At 43.6% G+C, this 22,798-nt stretch overlaps 1 protein-coding gene across 1 annotated transcript in view; it reads left to right on the plus strand.

Moving 5' to 3' along the window:
- Window positions 1-22,798, plus strand: part of TRARG1 (trafficking regulator of GLUT4 (SLC2A4) 1) — a 49,054-nt gene that overhangs the window by 16,558 nt on the left and 9,698 nt on the right. The window contains exon 2 of the mRNA XM_083172291.1: window positions 17,017-17,146. Within this exon, the coding sequence (XP_083028417.1) occupies window positions 17,017-17,146 (130 nt within the window). The remainder of the gene's footprint in view (window positions 1-17,016; window positions 17,147-22,798) is intronic.

Here is a 22,798-nt window from a genome sequence, read left to right on the forward strand (position 1 = left end):
CCTGTGTAATTAATATGTGTCCCGGATTAAAGGGATGAGTTGGTCACCCTAGTGCTCCGGGGCCCGAGCACCCACGGAAAGCGAGGAGCACCCACGGGCCATGGCAGCGGGGTCCCAGCAGCGGATATGCTGTCAGCAGCGGGGGTCCCTGCGGCGGATGGGAACTAATACTGCTGCTAGTTCCCATATTCCACAGGGACCCTGCTGCTGACGGCATATCCGCTGCTGGGACCCCGCTGCGGCGCTGCCGCTGCCAGGATCCAAGACGGCGAGCAGCAGGTGAGTCCCGGGGAGGGGGGGTAGTCTGTGCGTGTGTGTGTGTGGGGGGGTCTGTGGGAGCTTGTGTACTGCAGGTGGGGCTGATGTAACATGTGCAGAGAGAGTAAGGTTTAGGTGTTATATTATTTCTGTGCAGGGTAAATACTGCATACTTGCCTACCTGACTCTCTCTATGCGGGAGAAAATTCTCTGTGGTGAAACACCTTTACCTAGCTCCCCACAGGTGATGGCAATCATACATTACCAGGGAAGTCCAGAACCAGAGCATTTTCTCCCGCATGGAGAGGGTCAGGTAGGCAAGTATGAAATTCTGGGGCAGATGTATTAAGCCTTAACAAGAGATAAATGCAAGGGTGATAGAGAGAGATAAACGTCCAGCCAATCAGCTCCTTACTGACTTTTTTCAAACACAGCCTTTAACATGGCAGTTAGCAGGTGATTGGCTGGACGTTTATCTCTCCTTATCACACTTGGATTTATCTCTTGTTAAAGCTTAATACATCTGCCCCACTGTCTGCTTTATTTTTACACTGCAATATAGAGATCAGTTTGAAGTACACCCCCACCCAAATCTAACTCTTTCTGCACGTTACATCAGCCCCACCTGCAGTGCATATGGTTTTGTCCATTAGAGAGTTGATTGTGCCTTTCCGAGTGAATCAGAATAACCCCCAGTGTGTGTACCCACCTTATGCTGTCACTTTAAACCTTGTTGGTACTATTATCTGTCAAATATACTGTATATTGTAGCATATACACATATGTGGGTGTGATTTATATAACAGATTTTTACAGGGTTGTTTTTTAAATAATTTGTTTTTAGCTCACCAGATTGTCACACAACTGCTCTTGATTTAGTAATTACTGCAGTAGTTGTTGTTCCAATTTATCAGAATACAGTTTTTTTTACACTGCTAGAAAATTGCTAGGTAAATAACTGCCTCTCTTTCTGTTATTAAAATAATTACTGGGTAATACAGGTTGAGTATCCTATATCCGAATATCCAAAAACCTAAATATTCCAAAAATATTTTCAGAATATTTAGTTTTTTTTGTCGTCCCCCCCGCCCCTTTTTTGATACTTACCCCGCCCACAGGCGTCAATGGCGGGCTTCAGGATCATCTTCAGCGGCATCTCAGGTCCCAGGGGTGCATTGTGAGAGTGTGCGGGTCTAAACTTGCGCAATGCACCCCTGGGACCGCTGAAGAGGATCCTGAAGCCCGCCGTGGACGCCGGGGGACCATCGGAGCGCCACCAGAGGACCAGGTAAGTATGTTAAGCATTTCGGATAAGGGACACTCAACCTGTACTATATTACAATTAGAAAATATATATTTTTTATATAAATATTTTCTAAATCTTTGTGGATCAAACTTGTTAATATATAATTATCTTGTAGTGAGAGAAAATGTCATAGGTGTATTTCCCTGAAATAAAAACTGCAACAATTGTGGCTATAGATAATGTCATATATAATGTATTTAACCATCTGAAATATTTTTGTTTAGCAAGTGTTTTTATTCATTTTATTTTTTTAAATAAAAAGATACATTTCATGGTGACAGCAAAATACAACCACCTCAAATACAACATTCCCAAAAATATATGAATATAAACACGGGATGTATAGGAGAGGCATGATGATGATGGACTGACAGATATTTATGACAGCGAAGAACAAAACAGAGCTAGTGATTTGTCTGTTAGTTTACACAGATGTTCATATGTTTTTGTTCTCTCAAACAAATGTAGTAGTATGTGTGGTTTATCTTGTCACGATAGTCACGATAGTTTAGGGTTAACTGAAATACTGAAATACTGAAATACAGTAGCTGTGGTCAAATTATTTTAACAAACTTTTCCTTAAATGGGTATATGTTCAGAGCCAGTTCTACGTTTAGGCAGCTGCATAGGGGACCCAGGATCTGGTGGGGCGCCCTTGGATATCAGTGGCAAATGCAATCCAAAGTCTCCCACTCTGCAGCACATTAGAGTAAGTACAGGAGTCAGGGGGAGTGGTAACAGCCAATAAATTAGTCTTTATACACTGGATAATGTATGGAATACAGTATTAATATTTAACAGTACAGATGGTCTATAGTATAGGCTGTTTCAAACATTTAAATAAGATAAGTGGCCAGGAAAAGGTTAAACATATGATAAATAAATACACAAACATACTAGAACCAGTACTGCACTTTCTAAGATCACATTCTCCCACCTCATTCAAAGGCTCCTGTCTCTTCCTCCTGGCAGCTACTTTCTGGTCTATTACGATGTTTGAGTGCTCAAATCCACACACACAGCAAACTTGGTAGAAGAATCTCCTCCCACAGGGCATGTGCAGCAGCTCTGCTCTGTCCCTTACACCAGGGGTTCCCAAACTTTTTGGAATCATGGCACCCCGAAGCATCAGAATTATTTTGCGGCACCCCTAGGCTACAGGTTTCTCATTGAGAAAGTTAAAAACAAATATTAAGTTAAATATATTGTGTTTATATCTCATCCTTAGGATCAGTAATGTGGTAATAGACAGTATTCACTTCTGTTTGTGCACAATTTGACTATAATGTTAGACATAAATAACTCGAATTGATCCTGGACCACCAACCCAGGGCACCCCTGCAAGTCCTCCAAGGCACCCCAGGGTGCCACGGCACACAGTTTGGGAACCCCTGCCTTACACCCATGTGGTGGCAGCTCTATTGATCATACTATATACCAGTGCTATTGTTGTAATAATTTAAGGCACTTGCTAAGAGGAGGGGGGGTTCTGTGCCCAGCCAGATAAAAATTTGGACAGGCCCGCCGGGAAATGGCCCGGTGTCCCGGCGGGCCAATCCGCCCCTGGAGGCTAGTCAGTTTACTTTAAATGTGACACAGGTATTAACCAGATATTAAGCTTCCTTTCAAAAGACCCAGCTATGGTTCAAATTAGAGTCGGGGCACCTAAGACAGGGAGCGAGCCCCTCCCCCATATCAGCACCACCCTTTGACTGTGCCTCCACCCGTTGCACCTCCATATGGTCAGCAGGTTGAAAATAAATAGGTTGACGGGGAATAGGTCAACCACTATTGGTCGACAGGCCATATGTCAACATATTAAAAATGATGACATGGTCAAAAGGTCAACACATATTGATTTAATAATTGGTCGATTTAAAAAGTTTGACATGAGTTTTCAAAAATTTTTCCCCAGAACAGATATTTTTTTATACGTTACTATCCAAATGTACATAGAGGGAGAATATAATAGTGTGCCAAGTGTAGCAAAGCACCATGCCCAAAACATGGCGAGTGAAGCTGTACACTTATAAGGTGTCCATGTCCACATAAGTCATCATATACACCAAATAATCCATCAATAACTCATGTCAACCTTTTTAATTTCGACCTTACCCATGTCCACCTATTACATGTGTTGTCTGTTCAATCTTTTTAATGTGCCAATTTATGGCTGTCCACCAAAATTGGTTGACCTAATGACTGTCGACCTTAATATAGTCTACCCCATGACCCTTATCCCACCGCACCCATACCCCACCTCTACGAGATGTAGCCCCTTAATCCGGTACTCAGAGGCAGAACTCTGGGAGGCAATGGAGTCATCTGCTGCTGGGCTCCTGCTCCCACGGGGGCACCTCTCCTCCCCTGTGAGTTTGAATCAGTTAACTGAAAGCCGTTGATATCGCTTCTGTGGCTGACTCCTCCTCCTTACAGGACCATAAATGTCACACTATTTATTCTAAACATAATATCCATAACATACATACATGCATACATATATTTATATAAGATGGTGTGTGTGTTGGGGGTGCACCAATATTTATCTTGCCTTCGGGCAACTGGGACGAACTTACGCCACTGCCGGCACTGGTTCAATATCTTTATCCATATTATTGTAATTGAATCAATAAGTAAACTATACTAAAACTTTTTAATTCTTGGAAATAGCATTAACTCTTATTTAAATGACTGCAATGTGCATTATTTTGTCTCTTTTTTACTGAAAGACATAGTCCATAGGTGTGGCTATATTATATTATATTATACCAAATGCATATAGAAAAATAAATGTATTCCAATTATATGTTTCACTAACATGTCATACATACAACCAAAGCATGTGGGGTTACAATAGTTGTATTATACTCAAAATATTCACCATAATAAAATTTGAGCTATAAACTGTTCAATAAACGAAGGCATAGGCGAATCTAGAATTATGGTAATGGGTGGTCCCAGATCTAGACACAACAGCAGGGGGACCTTTGCACGGCATAGCCGCGCTTCAAAAGGGGGGGCGTGGCCTCATGGGAAGGAGGCGTGGCATCACAAAAAGGGGTGTGGTATTACTCTTTAGACCATACACCGTAATGCCTATTACACATTTTAGCAAACTCCGTAATACTCCGTAATACCCATTACACCAATACCCATAAAGCCACACGCCGTAATGCCAATTACACATAAGGCCACACGCCGTAATGCCAATTACACATAAGGCCACACACCATAATGCCCATTACACATTGTGCCACACATCATGATGCCCATTACATATTTGCCACATAAGTGCTGCTTACCTACGTGCTCATTGCTAGGGGGTTCTTGCTTGATGGCACCATAGTACCCATTACACATGATGCCGCACACCATAGTACCCATTACACATGATGCTGCACACATAATGTCCCTTACACATGATACTGCACACATAATGCCTCTTACACATGATGCTGCACACATAATGCCCCACATGATGCTGCACACCATAATGCCCATTACACATTAAGCCACACATCATGCGTAATGCCCCCACATACCGCCACTTGTAGCGTCCCTTAAGTAATGCCCCCAAAAGTGCCACACTGTAAATTTTTATATGAGCCTTCGCTGCTGCTGCAGGGAGAGATGGAGAGCAATGCAGCTGGTTCTATGGGGAGAGGAGCAGAGCGCAGCGCAGAGCATGCTCCCACTCCTCTCCTGGTGTCCCCTCTAGCCAAGTGTATATTTGAAATATTGTGCGCGCTGTTGTTGTGCGTGGCATCGGGGGAGTACGCCAGGCGCCGGCACCACATGATTAAAGGGGGGGCGGGCTGAGGTGAAAACTGGGAGAAGAATTGGAGCGGAAGCTGCAGGGGTGACAGTCATTGACAGCTGGACAGAGAGCAGGGGGCTGCCCGGCTGTATTCAGAGCACTGCAGGTCACGGCTATTTGAAATAATACCCCTTTCACAACAGAAAATGCAGGGATTTACCCGGGAATATGGTCCCAGGATCATGCAGGGACATTCCCAGGCTGACCTCTTATACACCAGCCTAGTACCTTCATTTTCTGGTGTGAGAGGGAGAGACAACCACTCCCCTCTCCCTACCCCCCTTTAACCAACCAGCTATATCTTCTGAACCAACTGACCCATTTACATGAGACCAGTATCATATTGAAGAGCTTTTCAGTTGGCTTCGAATGATTTTGGTCCCGTGAAACTGGGCTGTTTGGTTCCAGAGAAATCTGCCCTCAAAGAACATAAACAGTCATGAAATTACATTTAAGAAATGAAAAAAAAAAAGGTTTAACCTCAATATCCCTGGAACCAATTAACCCATATGGATCCAGCCTGGTATCAGATTGAAGGCCCAGCGATTTGGGTTCGACTGAGATCAACCTCGAGCTTCAACCTCGAACTGGCAGCCGTTGAACTGGGTGGGGGTCGGAATTAGCGGGTCCCATGTTATCCTATAGGGAAAACGTTCCAGCTTTGCCTGGCAGTATCCCCGGTTCGGTGTTCCCCCGGACCACCCCCTAGATTCGCCTATGAACGAAGGGACTGATTCTGGTTGACTTCCGGTAAGCTGCGAAGATCGCAGCTTACCAAGTCCCAGAGTGCCCACCCCGGCGAAAAAGCTCAGCCGCACGGCCCCGGCACACTTCAACCCACCCACATTTGCATGATAACACCCAGTGTTTTCATGAGGACGCCCATGAAACGCTGGGCATTCCCTTGTCCCAGTGCCACCCCCATCCCACCCACCTCCCTCCCTGCTGCGAACAGCCCGGGGACAATGTAAATCGCCGAGGCCGCACGCAGTCAGGGTTTGCGCAAATCCCGACCATTGGGGCAGTCGCTGATTTTGGTTCACTATGAGTGAACCAGAACCGTCCCCTAGGTATGTAGGTAATTCACCAAATTTGTCAATTGTCAAAATAATACATGCACATTTAAGTAAAATCTGGCAAATGTTTGTAGCTTTTTAATGTATCCAAAGTAATGTCAATGAATGTATTGTAAATGTGCTTGTAGGGGAACAGAGATCCTCCAAACAATGATAGAGTGTGACGTGTCTGGGGTGGGTGCCCTGGTGAAGGTCACTGACTATAACTTGAGCTCTTTGCTTTCCGGGAGATAATTTAAGAACAGGAGTAGAACATCCTTTAAGTGTTATCTAAAAGGTCTTTCATGGAAACTGGTTCCTTTATCAATATGGTGGGGCTGCTGAATGTACAATGCTGGGGAAGACCTTATCATGCCTAGGTCAATGGCATTGCAGAAAGGCAGTTTGTACTGTCAGAGAGGGATAACTGAAAAGTAGGTACAGCAATGGGACACATTTTAAGAAACAGTGTATCACAAAGTTTCCTTTGCCAAGCAATTTTTGTAATCCAATAAAAGTGGGTGTATTTTTAGGATTGTACATTCTCATTTATAGGGGGTCATTGAAAATTTTTACTACACAAATGCAGTTTTGCTCCATTTCAAAGGTAGCAGTCTTCTGTTCTCCCCCTCTGGTTCAGATTAAGGGCCACTTTGGCCTGTGCCTGAAAATGTTCAAGGGCCTATACTGAGAAAGGGAGGCGCTGTGACCACTGCTGTGGGTGTGGTGAAAGCCACATGGGGGTATACTCCCCATACATGGGTGTGTATGACCCATTGTCTTTCTACATATGTAAAAATAAAAAATTGCATAATTTTGAGAGAAAACTAGAAAAAAAAATATTTGAATACTTATGACGATGAGTCTATTTTTTTATGTGTAGGCCTCAATCTGTAGCTCTAACCACCCATTGTTAATGTGGCCCAGCTCCCCCTTTAATGGGTCACATGATGCATTTGAGCAGAAATGCATATTCATGAGCAATATTATGTTTAAGACACGCACAGTAGCCTCATGTCATAAATACAGTCTACCTGTCCCGTCACTGAGAGGTAAACAATAATTGAGAGGAAAATCATTAAAGATTATTTAGTCATAGTTTCGGTATAATATGGTCAGGGGATGGAGGTGTTTATAGTTTTACTAGAGGGCTTGTTAAAAGAAAAAAGTTATTTAAAAAAGCCCTCTAGTAGGGCGAAACGCGTTTGAAATTTGGACCCAGCCATCCACTAAAAGCCATATCAAAGCCCAAGACCGCAGATATTCCTTGGATACAACGTCACCATCCACACTGTCCAACATCCCGCACACGGTGCCTCCAATCTAAGCCATCACAGCCGCAGCTCAAGCCACTTCACTTTGGAGAATGCTGGGAGGAGGAGGAGATACGGCAGGTGTGAGCGTGAGACACACAGCCGTCAGCGTCTGACCACCAGCCAGCAGCAGCGCGGGTGAGATACCAATTCCCTAAGAGAGACTCTTTATTTGTGATTACGAACATCTGGCATTATAGCGGGCAAAAGCCGGCTCCCTTTATTTCTAAGGATATATATATATATATATATATATATATATATATATATATATATATATATATATATATATATATATAGGGCAGTATTCAATGTGAATACTGGCGACATGCAGCGAATCCTGTTTAGGATTCGCTGCACATTCGCCACTGCTCGCTGTGTTCCGGAGCCTCGCCGGCTCCGGTATTCAACGAGTCAGGGGCTCGCTGCCCCTGACCGGCGAATTTGAGCTCCTGCGGCGGGCGCCGCAGGGAGCCTGAGGACGGTGGCAGGCAGGGAGATGGAAGTCTCCCTGCCTGCCCCAGAACGTTTGTGGGGGGGAGGTGGGCTCCCCGGGTGCCAGGCAGCACAGGCTGCCCCCCGGGGTCGCCAGCAGGGGACCGGGTATATTCACTACACCCGATCATGCATATGTAATGATCGGGTTAAGTGAATATATGAATATCTAATGAGCGTCTCGGCTCCGGCCCCCTGCTGGCTGGTCTGTGAAAAAAAAAATATTTTTATTAAATATATATTCATGTGCTTACAGCACATGAATAAAAATAGAATGCCCCTCCTCAGAATAAAATTCCTGATTTTTTTACACCAATTGTAAAAACCAAAACACTTTATTTTAAAAGTTCACATTCCACTTCACCATAAAAAGATAGCGATTGCTACTCGGTGAATCATGGCGAAAAAAACCTTGAATTGTATACGCCATCTGGTCATTGAATAGGGTGATTCACCGTTTTAGTCAGAAATTCGCCTTACAGCACAAAATCGCCATAAAAACCTGGCGAATCAGCCTCATTGAATACCGCCCATAGTGTAGTCGTAACTTAGTACAAACAAACACCGGCACTCAGTGGGTTTTTCAAAAAGGTGTATATAATATCTAACGTTTCGGGGACTAGCCCCTTTGTCAAGGTGCAGGAACAACAAGTGATAAAACAACATGCCAAACTTAAATAGGGTGAGCGTACCGTAAGGCGTCTTCAGAACACCGTCGGGACGCCCGCTGCCGGAACCCGCTGCTGCCGAGGGGCGGAAGTAGAGGGGCAGAGGTAAGGAAACTGGGAGTCACGTCACGCTCTGATGTGCGTATCTTCGCATCGCTGACACGCACATCAGAGCATGATGTGACTCCCAGTTTCCTTACCTCCGCCCCTCTACTTCCGCCCCTCGGCAGCAGCGGGTTCCGGCAGCGGGCGTCCCGACGGTTTTCTGAAGACGCCTTGTGGTAAGCTCACCCTATTTAAGTTTGGCATGTTGTTTTATCACTTGTTGTTCCTGCACCTTGACAAAGGGGCTAGTCCCCGAAACGTTGGATATTATATACACCTTTTTGAAAAACCCACTGAGTGCCGCTGTTTGTTTGTACTAAGTTACAACTACACTACCTACCGCATCCGGAGGGCACCTGGGAATTTGTGCCTGAATGTTGGAGTGCCGAGCCTCTACACACTTCTATATATATATATATATATATATATATATATATATATATATATATATATATTTGTAGAGGGCGGACTGGCACTCCAACTGTGGGGGGGCAAATACCTGGGTGCCTTCTGGAAACAATTTGTAGACAGACAAGAGACAGGCAGCGGCACTCCAAGGATTTTTCAAGTGGTATATTTCAAAATTCCTGACCTTTTGAAATATACCACTTGAAAAATCCTTGGAGTGCCGCTGCCTGTCTCATATCTGGACATTGTATCCTTTTCGGAAATGCGATATCAATAACCCCGGGGTTATTGATATCGCATTTCCAAAAATGATACAATGTCCAGATGTGATTCTTGAAATAAAGCATTCTGGTTTTAAGAATACACATTGTATTGGGTTACTGTATTGTACATGACTGTGACTGGTGGAAGTTCTATTAGGTGGTAAAAGCGCTCTCTATACCTCTTGTTTCCATTTCCATTATTGCCTCCCACTAACAGGGGGGGTGTTTAGAGTAGCTTCTCACACTTTAAGGGCGCACGTGGGGTCATTCTTTGGATATATATATATGTATAAAGTGTGGAATCTTATATACCCCATTGGAAGTCTTGTGGCTTAAACTATTATTCAAAGTATTGCATTTTATTCATTTATTTAAAGTTGGAATGTGTATGTTGATGTGATGTACTAGTACATTATTTGTCATAGGTTGCCGCCTATTTTTGTTTTTACTTATCTTTATATTTATAAAATAAATTGCAAAATATTGCATTTAAAACTAAAACAGTCTCCATTATTTTGAGCATGCATGGTGTAAAGGTGCCCATACACGCTACAATTATTGTATACAATATTGTATACAATATCGCATCTCATCGCATATCGGTTTTGCGATGAGATCAGATGAGATGAGATCTAGTACAAAAAGTATGTGCTGCACATACTTTTTTCTAGATCTTATCTCATCTCATCTTATCGCAAAACTGAGATGCAATGAGATGCGATATTGTATACAATATTGTATACAATAATTGTAACGTGTATGGGTACCTCAAGAGAGGAAATTTTATCTATTAGCGCAGTCCTCTATTCCTTTCAGGAATCAAGTATACTTTCTGTATATACTCAAAGCCAGGTTTAAAAACCTGGTTTATGAGGAAATACAGTCAATTTGTACAGACACAAGTACAATTTTTTGAGAACTGCAGCTTGGTAATATATAGTAAAATATATTTTTCTAATATATTTTGAAAAAATCTTTTACTCTTTGGTTTATTAGCACCCAATCAACCCCTGTTTCTCAGAGGTTATATGGTGTCCAGGCATAGGTAACGATTCTGTGGGTGCTTAAGGGCACACGGAAATTGATGAGCACTCAGGGGCCCGAGTCCCGCTGCTGGGCCGCCTGGCTAATTTGTGGCTGCAGCACCCACATTGCCGGACCCGCTACCTGGGAAACAGTATGCCAGGAAGAGAGTATTCTGTCCGCTGAGTACCTGCACTGTGGGGGCATTTATGTACCTGCACTGTGGGGGCATTTATGTATGTGGAACTCTGTTGCCATAATTTGAATATTGGAGACAACTGTGCTCCATAATATAAATTGGTATTATTTTGTGCCCACACCCCTTCCCCATGAAGCCACTATTTTTGGCCTGAGCACCCACCAGCAAAAACATAAATCGGCACCTATGTGTCCAGGAATGCCTAGAGATGAATAATATAATCAGTGGTAATCAACATAGATTTGTGAAGAACCATTCATGCCAAACGAACCTAATAAGTTTTTATGCAGAAGTTAGCACAAATCTAGACATTGGCAATGCTGTAGATGTGGTTTTCCTGAATTTTGCAAAGGCATTTGAAACTGTGCCACATAAGAGGCTGGTTAAAAAAATAGTATTTGAGACTAGGGGTTAAAATTTGTAGATGGGTAGAATACACGATGGAGAAACACGATCCCCCGCCGGGCGAGTCCGAGGCTTTTGCCAATTCCTTCACTATATAATAAAAATTATAAAAGTCGAAATGCACCCACAGATAGCTGCAAAATTTTATAATCATATATTTTTTTATTGAAAGTGTGGGATCCATGGTATTCTTCAAGAAGCCTCCCTCTTAATGGACTAGCTTGAGCCTAACTGTATGTTCACCTTCCACTGTTCGTCTAGTTCCCCGCCATCCCGACCGTACTCATTTCTCTTAGGATCATTTTAAATCCATACAATACAACCCTTACATCATATTCTCATCCCTTGCATCTCCCAACACTCCCCCTTCCTTCATCCCCGCATGACCTATCTGTTATTTTATTTTTGTTCTCCTTCCTTTTTCTTTATCCTCCCTTTTTATTTTATTCCCTGTACAAATCTCCCTGGGCCTCTACTCTCTGGTTAACTTGTTACACTATCCACGGAGAAGGAAGCTTCTTGAAGAATACCATGGATCCCATACTTTGTGGAACCTCTCAACACTTTCAATAAAAAAAATATATGATTATAAAATTTGTAGATGGGTAGAAATAGATAGAGAAATACGATCCCCCGCCGGGCGAGTCTGAGGCTTGTGCCGATTCCTTCACTATATAATAAAAATTATGAAAGTCCAACCTCACCCACAGATAGCTACTCCGTGCCTACTCTGGGTTACCACCCCCACCAAATACACCAATACAAATAAAATGAATCAAGAAGCACTATCCTAAATAAGGTAAGGAACTGGTATCCTCCACCAGTATTGTTTCCTTTTGTCTGGGATGATCTAAATCTCAGAATAAAGAACAGATAAAAAAATCCTATTAATTGTGGTACATCGTAAGTTAAGTAATTCAAGGTGTAGACTCTCAGAACTGAACTTTGGGCAAAGCCCTATGTTCATATATCAGGTCTAGATGAGATTCACTCAAGGGTTCTGTTGGAACTAAAGGAGGAGATAGCAAATCCTCTGCATTACATTTTTTGATAAATCTTATTCATCCAGTACAGTGCCAAATGACTGGAGAATTGCGGACGTAGTACCGATATTTAAAAAAGGGAAAAGAGGACCCAGCTAATTTTAGACCTGTGAGCATAACGTCGAAGCATATGAATATCCTTACAAAGAAATAAGGATTAAAAGGGTTGAGATTACCTGAAGGGTAAAAAAAGGGGCAGACTGGTTCTTATCTGCCATCAAATTCTATGTTTCTATATAAAGGTACAGTATATTTTATAGCTGTGTCTCCCTTATGCCTCTTGACACTCCCTGGATAGAAGGTCTTTACAATGGGAATCCTTTTCCCTTTTAAGGTGCCCACACACGCACCGATCCTGGCGTGCGTTCTGTGCTTAACTAGCACACATAGCATCGCATCGTATGCCTTGTGCATGCGATGTGCATGCGATGCTATGCGATAAAAAGCTAGTACAAAAAGTATGTGCAGCACATACTTTTTGTACTGTGCGATGAGGTGCCGCAGGAGCGCGCACCCCATCGCATAGCATTGCACCGCCGGGATCGGTGCGCGTGTGGGCACCGTTAGACAGACACTCACCTTAATTGAAGGCCCACCACTGTGGCAGGATCTGCACTGTAATATTATGTGCAGCACCTGGCTACTGACAATGAGTCGGAACTGTGGTGTCACCCGTTGGGTGCAGTACGCACACCCCTAGTGGCACCACTGTGCTTTTTTCCCCCACTTTACTTACAAATCATAATCAGGCCCACTGTGATCACGTATATACAGTATCTCTGAATTATTACATACACCAAACTTTCCATGCGGCAGACCAGGGCTAAAAGTGGTCCTTTAGATGTGGATGTGGGGGAACTCCCTTCCATCTGCCACCTAATTGCCACCCCCCTCCCCCCACTAGACAGAGCCAGGGGCAGGGTTTTTGGTACCCCCATGCAAACTATAATGCTTTTCTGCTAGAATTACTGTGCCAGGGCCAATGCAGAGCTGAACTTGTTCCATCTCACCATTAGAGGTGGTGGAACTCAGTTCCACCCTGTTCCCCTCCCACTTTAACCCCTGCAGCAGACTACAGCTTGTTAAGTGCCCTGGTCTCATTTATTCTAAAATCAAGCATTTAGAAACCACCCTCTCTAAAAATTCTGCATTTGCTCCTGTGTTCCTGACATAACTGAATGCTGAAATACATGGAATATATAGAATTGCACATTTTGCCACAGTCTGTTTGCACAGTCAGCTGCAGACAAATAATATAATGCTGTTATATTAAAAGTGTGTGAACATTGGGTACTCTCTGGCAATTACAGAAGAACATTGGCCACTTGAGGGTTTGGGAACGAGCAAGAGCCTTTGCCGCAGGGATCAATGATCCCTCATACAATTGTATTTTTACAAGCTGAATTAAGGAGCATGGATTGCTCAAGTTATCAGCATTCTGATATAAGCACACATTCAAGATGTCACCGAGAATAACTCGATTTACGGTAGTTTTTAGTGTATGAAAGGCAATTTTTTTTGTTTTGTTTGTAGATATTATTAAACATATTTTTAACTATTTATTTTATTGTATAGGCCAGTGGTTCCCAAACTTTTTTGAATCACAGCACCCTAGAGCATCAGATTTTTTTCACGGCACCCATAGGCTAAATTTTCGATACCAAGGTACTTCCGAAATGTTTTATAAATTAAATAAGTTGCACTTATATAGCATCCTTAGGTCCAGTTATGTGGTGAGGAACATGATTCACTTTTGTTTATCCACATATTTTATAATTGGAAGTCACAAACTGATGTTCCTTATTACATTGACCCAGGGCCGCACTGACCATCTGGCACTTCTGGCAAATGCCAGAAGGGTCGATGGCCATGTGGGCTGTTTTTGTGCTTTAAATCCTACTCTAAACACACGGCACCTCCAAGGTGTTGAGCGCACGGGCACCCGGTGATGTCACTCCGGGAAAGCCGCAATCTCGCGAGACCAGCAACCAGGAAGTCACGTCCCGGCATCAGTGCCAGTGGAGCCAGACACACTTCCAGCAGCTGAGAATGGCGCACCTCAGCAACACTATATGGCACACCAGACGCCGCAAGACTCTACAAAGGAAAGGGTAAGCAGCAGGCTAGCGGGACGCTGCTCCCTTCTGACACTTTTCCGATTTCTTCCCCACTTTACTATGAATTGACTTTCAGTTTGGACACTCCAGCAGCATTTATGCTGATTTAGCAGAGACTACCCTGAACTTTAGCCCATTCCCAATCCCCACATTCTGGCCCCATTGAGACTACCTTAGTCATCTGGCAGGGACATGGGTCCCAGGTGAGGGTACTATGGTAAAAAGGGGTCCCTAAAATATAACCACATACCCTAGCCAAGGGCCCTGTCAGAGTGATACTGCATAGGTCCAACCTGTTAAGACCTATTTCACACAAAAGCTTCTACAAGCACTTTTTCATTTCATTTGTTTATTTGTCATTGATTTAAATACAATACACTCTGTTATATATATTTTGTTCATCCTTTAACACTTACTACATAAGCTTCACATAGAGATGAGCGCTGGGATCTACTGTATATCCAGCAGGAATATTTTCCATGGCCCATAATAATGTGTAATGGGCATAAAGATTGTGTCATATTCTGTAATGGGTGTTACAGTGTGTGTCATAATGTGTAATGGGCATAACGGATTGTGTCATATTCTGTAATGGGCATTACGGTGTGTTCCATAATGTGTAATGCCTCCTTTTTCTGATGCCACGCCTCATTTCCATGAGGCCACGCCCCCTTTTCCCACCACGCGGCTTCGCCGCGCAAAGGTCCCGCCTGCTTCGGGTAAGCCTGTTTGCTCAAAATGCCAGGGCTGATTTCCGGTCCCAGTCTGGCCCTGCATTGATCATATATCATTTGAATGTGCCCTGGACCACCAACCCAGGGCACCCCTGCAAGTGCTCCGCAGCACCCCTGGGAGCCACGGCACACAGTTTGGGAACCACTGGAATAGGCTTTATATACGTTTGAACATTAACCCTTTGAGTGCCAAGTGAATTTGTCAAAATAGGTGTGAAAATTGGCAAGCAAAGATTTTTATTCATCATGACCTGTAATGTGTAATTTATATAGGAAATAGAATATTTTTTAATACAACATTTTTTATTTGAATTTATATAACAAATGTGAGCGACGCTGGCATTTTTAGCAGATATTTTCTCACAAAATGTTGGCGGTCAAAGGGTTAAAGAATTGGATTTTTGACAGGATGTAAATAGGTGTTGGACAGTTGAATATCAGTTAAACCTGATAAGGGCTAAGGGGGGTTTTTATCCCAAGCCGCATCCCACATGCAGATGTGATGTGATAAAATTGTCCTAATCCGCAATGCGATAATTGATTACATTGCATGGATGAATCAATTGTTGCCTACAGGGCCAAAGCTTGCAAGTACGTTCTGGCACTGCGATTTCACTCCGCAGCCTTTTGGGGGCTATTATTCATGAAAAATACCCAGAGTATGTGTTGGGCATGTGCCAACAGGTCTCCCCATCTCCATGTCAACTTCAGTTGCATTATCCTCTATTTATAATCACACGTTTATTAGCATCATTTAAAACTCTGTCATAGTTAGGAATTGATCTTCACTGGAGATATTGTAGGAAGACACATGACTGATGGATGTATTTTGCATAGGAATCCTATATGAAGCTAATTAATAATGTTCAGTTCAAAACCATTGCAATTAATCAGATCTTTGTAGTGTATGGTCACACATCCCCTACAGCCACACATGTCATAGATCTACTCAGGCACAATGCTGATTATCACAGGTTCTCAAATTTGGTCCCCACATGTTTGAGAACCACTACTGATTTTTCTGACAATGACAAGTACAGTAGGTTCATTTAGTTGGAATTTTCATGCTTCCTTTGCAGGTGCAAATAGCACTGTCATTACGGTGTCTGCCTCCAGTGTAACAAGTGATGGGTTTGAATCCTGGGTGTGACAGAATTTAAAATAGTATGTCTTAAATACAGAGAATGAGGCCAAAGGTTCAGGGGGCACCTGTGTACAGGATCACAATTAGCAGCTGATAAACGCCTGTAAAATGGTCCTGACATACCGGCATTTCTACCTCACACAGGACAATAGCTCTTGCAAATTTATCCTCACTGTGATCATAATCTCAAATTAATCTCTGGGCGTGGACATTGCTGCAGTATCGCATGTGCAGACCAACGATAATCGCTCAGCTGTGTGAACATCAGAATAGCACTGTGCAACTACAATGTGAATCAGGCCCAGTGATATTTAAATGTTTCCACCTTCATGTTACTTTGTGCTCTTTTCTATAGGACTTTCTGCAACCTTGATTAAACCCATTGCTTTATCTTAATGGATTGTATCTCTGATTTTGTTTCTACTGTCGTCTTTGGATAAAATCCAGACATTATCTGTGTACTGGATATAATTTCTGAGAAATATATACACGCATAGATTGTATAAATGTGTAGTTTGCAAATGCAGTTAATAAAGTTGCAATGTCATGAAAATGAAAGGGAATATAAAATGCACATTATTGGCAGGTTTTTATTTTGTTGTTTTATGTAAATTCATGCTGAATAAAAGGGGTTTGTGTCACTCTTTGTTTCCATATGATTAGTCACGGAACAGCTTGCAGCAGGGAGATGTGGATGGAGCCCGGAGATTAGGACGCTTGGCCAGGCTTTTGAGTGTTGTTTCCATTCTGTTGGGGATTGTCATCATCGTTCTCTGTGTCCTCAGTCTCACAGGTATGTACTATAACTAAGAACTCTGTCAGGGACCCCAACTGATTCATGCAGCTACAGTATTACACCAGTACAGAGAGAAAATCCTCCTGCTGAGCAGATCACATGCTAAGTAGGATCACATAGCAGTGTTCCCTCTAAGCTGTGCGCACGTGCGCGCGCACACAACTCGACGAGCGTGCGCACAGACATTACAACAGAGCGTACAAAGCAGCAGTGGTCCCTTTTTGCAGTTGCGGACTCAATTAATGTGTGTTTCACCCATTAACTACATTGTGTGCTGTGTTTTGAATGTTTAAATGTTTAATATAATTTTGAAGTAAAGTTAACACAAATGCTGAACTTCATTTTCCAGTTATATATATAAGTGACGTACAAAAATTTTAATTTCCTTCCAAAGTTGCACAGCCAAAATCTTTTGCCGCACACAGCCTTCGTAAAATTAGAGGGAACATTGGTCTACGTTACTGTGATGTCAGGGACATTGTATTCCTGAGCATATGCTCGTGTTCAATGATATGATAAAAATAAGGATTGCCCCCCATCACCACCACCACCTCCAAATGTATCCATCTATTCGTTGATCAGTAGAAGCATCTATACAACGCATTGCAACATCATAAATGGGAGTGTTCAAGATAAAGGGTCTGTCCGGAAAGTAATGAGACTAAATCCGGAAATTTTTTATCGAACTTTCTGTATATAGGGTTAATAATCTTCAAAGAATGACCCTTGAGCATCAATACACCATTGCCAGTGTGTCTGCCAAGCTTGGTACGCTTCCTGGAAGGCAATAACTGGAACGTTGTTGATTGTCCTTGTAACGGGCACTTCCACTTTATCTACGGTCTCAAAAGAGTGTCCGTTTTAGGTCGCATTTGATCCGGGGGAACAAAAAGATGTCAGCAGGGGCCAGTTCCGGTCTGTAGGGTGGTTGAGGCAGCGATGTCACGTAAAGCTTGGCCAAAAACTCTCACTTGCAGTGATGTGTGACTTGGCACATTGTTGTGAGGGAGGACCTGGGTAGTGGAAATCTTCTTGCAGATGATGAGGACCCGTTATCTGAGGCGACTGAGCACTCCCGTGTAAAATTCTTAATTTGGCCGGTAGGTAGAAATTCCTAGTTAACCACATGCTTCGAGTCGGCAAAGACAGTGAGCATGGATTGGTCTTTGATTTGCTCATTCGGCCATTTGTGAGGTGAGGTGATGATGCTGTGTTGCTGCGTGCCACTCTGCACTTTGTGTTTTTGTCTCCAGATTGTACTCAAGGATCCAAGTTTCGTCACCTGTCACTCTGTCAAATTAGGCTCACTTTGCAAATGCTCCAAATGTTTGTGGGAAATTGCCACAAGCTTGTCTCTTTGATCATGAGTCATAACCTTGGAAACCAATCAGGCACTCACCTTTGCATCGCTAATTTGTTTGTCCCGATCTCTTGCACAGTTTTTGGAAGTCCTAACCTTTCTGCTACCATTCTAACACTCAAACGATGGTCAGTGTTCAAAACATCAAGCGCTTTGTCCACATACCACTTTGTCCATGTACCTGCTCTGTGTGGCGTGAAAATATCTCGTTACTTTCCAGACAGACCCTGTATTACGTTGACACCATGTCATAATGTCGTTATGGTGACATAACGCAACTTCTAACACTACCTTAAAAATAACCCTAATACTAATGTTGACATTTTTACTACAGTATGCTTACATGTCATATGTCAACATCTTGAAAAGAAAAGCCCTAAAGATGGGCACTTTACAAATTTAGCCAGCTATGATGTAAACAAAAAAAATTATAATTGAAACTTGAACATACACAGTAGTAAAGCTAATAGTACATTAATTAAAATTCCATTTGACCTCCAATTTCAGTCACAGTAACATCAAGAGGCTCTATTCCTATTTTTTATTTTTTTTTTCATTTGGATTTGTCTAAATAACATATTAAGAAATAAATATATAAACTATGAAACTACTAGGCCTGCTGGCAAAGCATACAATGTGCTAGAAACTCATTGTTTTATCTATCATATAAATCCCTTTCTTCATCTGAAGGCAGGACCAGACTGGGACTAAAAATAAGCCCTGGGGCGAAATGTAATAGGGTGCGATTTTTTAGACATGTGCGATTTTTGGTCAAAAACGGCCGAAATCGCACATTTTCCGAAAATCGCACATTTAATAGGTTGAAAATCGCGGTAAAAAATCGCACTTTTTACCGCGAAATCGCACTTTTAGAAGTGCGATTTTTAGTCACATTTCAATTCGCATCCAGATGTTTTCCCATTATAAAGTATACAACTCGCAAATGTAATAGGGTGCGATTTTTGGTCAATGTTACCAAAAATCGCAAAAAAAATAGACCAGGTTCTGACAGGCGAATTTGACAGAACCATGCACAGATCATTGAGATCTGTGCATGGTTCTGTTAATAAAAATGTGTAAAAGTGTTTTTATAAAAAAAAAAACGGCGTGGGGTCCCCCCTCCTAAGCATAACCAGCCCCGGGCTCATTGAGCCGGACCTGGTTCCAAAAATACGGGGGAACAAAAAGCATAGGGGTCCCCCGTATTTCTGAAACCAGCCCCGGACTCTTGGACCGGTCCTGGTTCCAAAAATACGGGGGACAAAAAATCTGGGGGTCCCCCGTATTTTGAAACCAGCACCGGGCTCCAACAGCCCGCGGTGTCATGCCACAGCCGGGGGACACTTTTTATACAAGGTCCCCCGGCCAAAACATGAGCACCATGGCTGGTGAGCCTTGGACGGGGTACCTGGAGGAGTGGGGACCCCCCCAATAAAGGGGTCCCCCCCCCCAGGCTTCACCCGTCCAGGGCTGAAGCCCGGGGCTGTCACCGGCGTCCGTGGCCAGTGGACGCCGGCCTGATAGGGTTAAATCCATCATACATATCATTACATTGCTTTTTACCGGCGAACTACAAGTGCCAGCAGACCTCCCCCGCATGCTGGGACTTGGAGAACCACAAGTCCCAGCATGCAGGGCATTAATGGGCCCGCTGGGACTTGTAGTCCACCTGTAAAAAGAATGTTTATAAAAAACACACACACAGAGAAGTACAAGTTTATTACACACACACACCTCAATTTTACACCAGCATACTTACCATTCCTGGATCCAGCGCTGGTCTGGCTGCTTTACAGCCGCCTCCCCCCGCACTGACAGGCAGCGGGGAGAATCGGCTTTCTCCGTTGCCTGTCACCGGCTTTCTCCGTAGCTTCTGTAGCTCTGTCCCAGTGCTACAGAGGCTGAGAGCGTGATTGGCTGAGCTACAGTATGCGTCTCCATGGAGACGCATAGCTCAGCCAATCAGGACTGAGCTATGCGTCTCCATGGAGACGCATACTGTAGCTCAGCCAATCACGCTCTCAGCCTCTGTAGCACTGGGACAGAGCTACAGAAGCTACGGAGAAAGCCGGTGACAGGCAACGGAGAAAGCCGATTCTCCCCGCTGCCTGTCAGTGCGGGGGGAGGCGGCTGTAAAGCAGCCAGACCAGCGCTGGATCCAGGAATGGTAAGTATGCTGGTGTAAAATTGAGGTGTGTGTGTGTAATAAACTTGTACTTCTCTGTGTGTGTGTTTTTTATAAACATTCTTTTTACAGGTGGACTACAAGTCCCAGCGGGCCCATTAATGCCCTGCATGCTGGGACTTGTGGTTCTCCAAGTCCCAGCATGCGGGGGAGGTCTGCTGGCACTTGTAGTTCGCCGGTAAAAAGCAATGTAATGATATGTATGATGGATTTAACCCTATCAGGCCGGCGTCCACTGGCCACGGACGCCGGTGACAGCCCCGGGCTTCAGCCCTGGACGGGTGAAGCCTGGGGGGGGGGGACCCCTTTATTGGGGGGGTCCCCACTCCTCCAGGTACCCCGTCCAAGGCTGACCAGCCACGGTGCTCATGTTTTGGCCGGGGGACCTTGTATAAAAAGTGTCCCCCGGCTGTGGCATGACACCGCGGGCTGTTGGAGCCCGGTGCTGGTTTCAAAATACGGGGGACCCCCAGATTTTTTGTCCCCCGTATTTTTGGAACCAGGACCGGTCCAAGAGTCCGGGGCTGGTTTCAGAAATACGGGGGACCCCTATGCTTTTTGTCCCCCCGTATTTTTGGAACCAGGTCCGGCTCAATGAGCCCGGGGCTGGTTATGCTTAGGAGGGGGGACCCCACGCCGTTTTTTTTTTAACTTTTTTTTTTTTTGCACAAAAGCGCATTTATAAAAATGCGCACATTTTCATGACTGAAAATGCGCACATTTTCATGACTAAAAATCGCGGCAAATCGCGGCAAATCGCATTTTTTTGCCGCTAATTCGCATCTCATTACATATGCGAATTCGCGGCAAAAAACGCGATTTTTAAAGGTGCGATTTGGTGCGATTTTTTTTTAGTCTAAAAAATCGCACCCTATTACATTTCGCCCCTGGTATTTAAAGCCTGGTATTTTTAGGGCAGGACTGTTGAACATAGAGGAGGACACATCTGTGTACACCAAACGAGAGCCCTAAGCACCATTTCAGTGCCCTTTGTATATAAAAAAGAATTGGTTTCTACCTACACAGTTTAAAGTAGGAAGGTGGCCACACAGTAGCATCCCCTATTTATTTTTAGTCACATTACACCACAAAGTATTGCCCCTTATTCGCGTTACACCGAATGTATGTATGTAGGAGATATGTACACTGTTCATCATACATGTATGTATGTAAGGAGGTGACATGCACACTGTACATAGTGGACCTCATTCTGGTTGACTCTGTAAGCTGCGAAGCTCGCAGCTTACTGAATCCCAGAGGTCACGCCCACCACCCTTCCCCACATGGAGACACATTCCCCCCGCATATCCCGCTGGCGGAGAAATCCTTCGATGGTCGCCGACCATTGAATGATTTCTACAGGCCACTCAAATATATGTCAATGGAGACTGACTTATATTTGCGGCCATTCTGCTGAAGACAGCCTCCCACCCCAGGCACACCTCCTCCCATCCGCATTCCTATGGACAAAACACTGGGCATTCTGCCCGCCGCCCCACGCCCGCACTTCCCTGTGCCGTTCGCACAGTGGACTTGCACATGCGCACAAAAGACTGTGCACATGCGGAGTCCATCAACCATTGAATGGAGCAGAATGACCCACTATATGTATGTTTGCAGATGACATGTACACTGTATATCATTTGTATGTATGCAGGTGACATGTATACTGTGCATCTGATACTATTACCTAATATAACTTTTTTTAGTTACATTGCAAAATATCTTCTGAGCTAGCAAACAGGACCACAATCTACAATTATAACACATCTAACTCTCTCTCTGCACATGTTACATTTGCCCCACCTGCAGTGCAGCATAGTTTTACCGTTTTAAATACAGATTTGTCCTGTGATCAGGTCTGAATTAGACCTATAATTGCTTTGTTGCTCATGAGAACCAACAGTCTAATCTGTGCAACATAAAGTTGCAGTAAGTAAGTAAGTACTAAGATCTGACATCTCGCAACCAATATAAAGATTCCCATATTCAGGATGTATTGTGAATCTTCCTTGTCGTCATAACGAGGACAAACTAGAAGGGGTTAGATACAGGATCCTGGCACCTACCTGTAGTGCCACATAGAAAAATATTGTATTGTATA

The sequence above is a fragment of the Crinia signifera genome, chromosome 2, assembly GCF_055691185.1.
Source record: "Crinia signifera chromosome 2, ASM5569118v1, whole genome shotgun sequence".
Taxonomy (NCBI): Eukaryota; Metazoa; Chordata; class Amphibia; order Anura; family Myobatrachidae; genus Crinia; species Crinia signifera.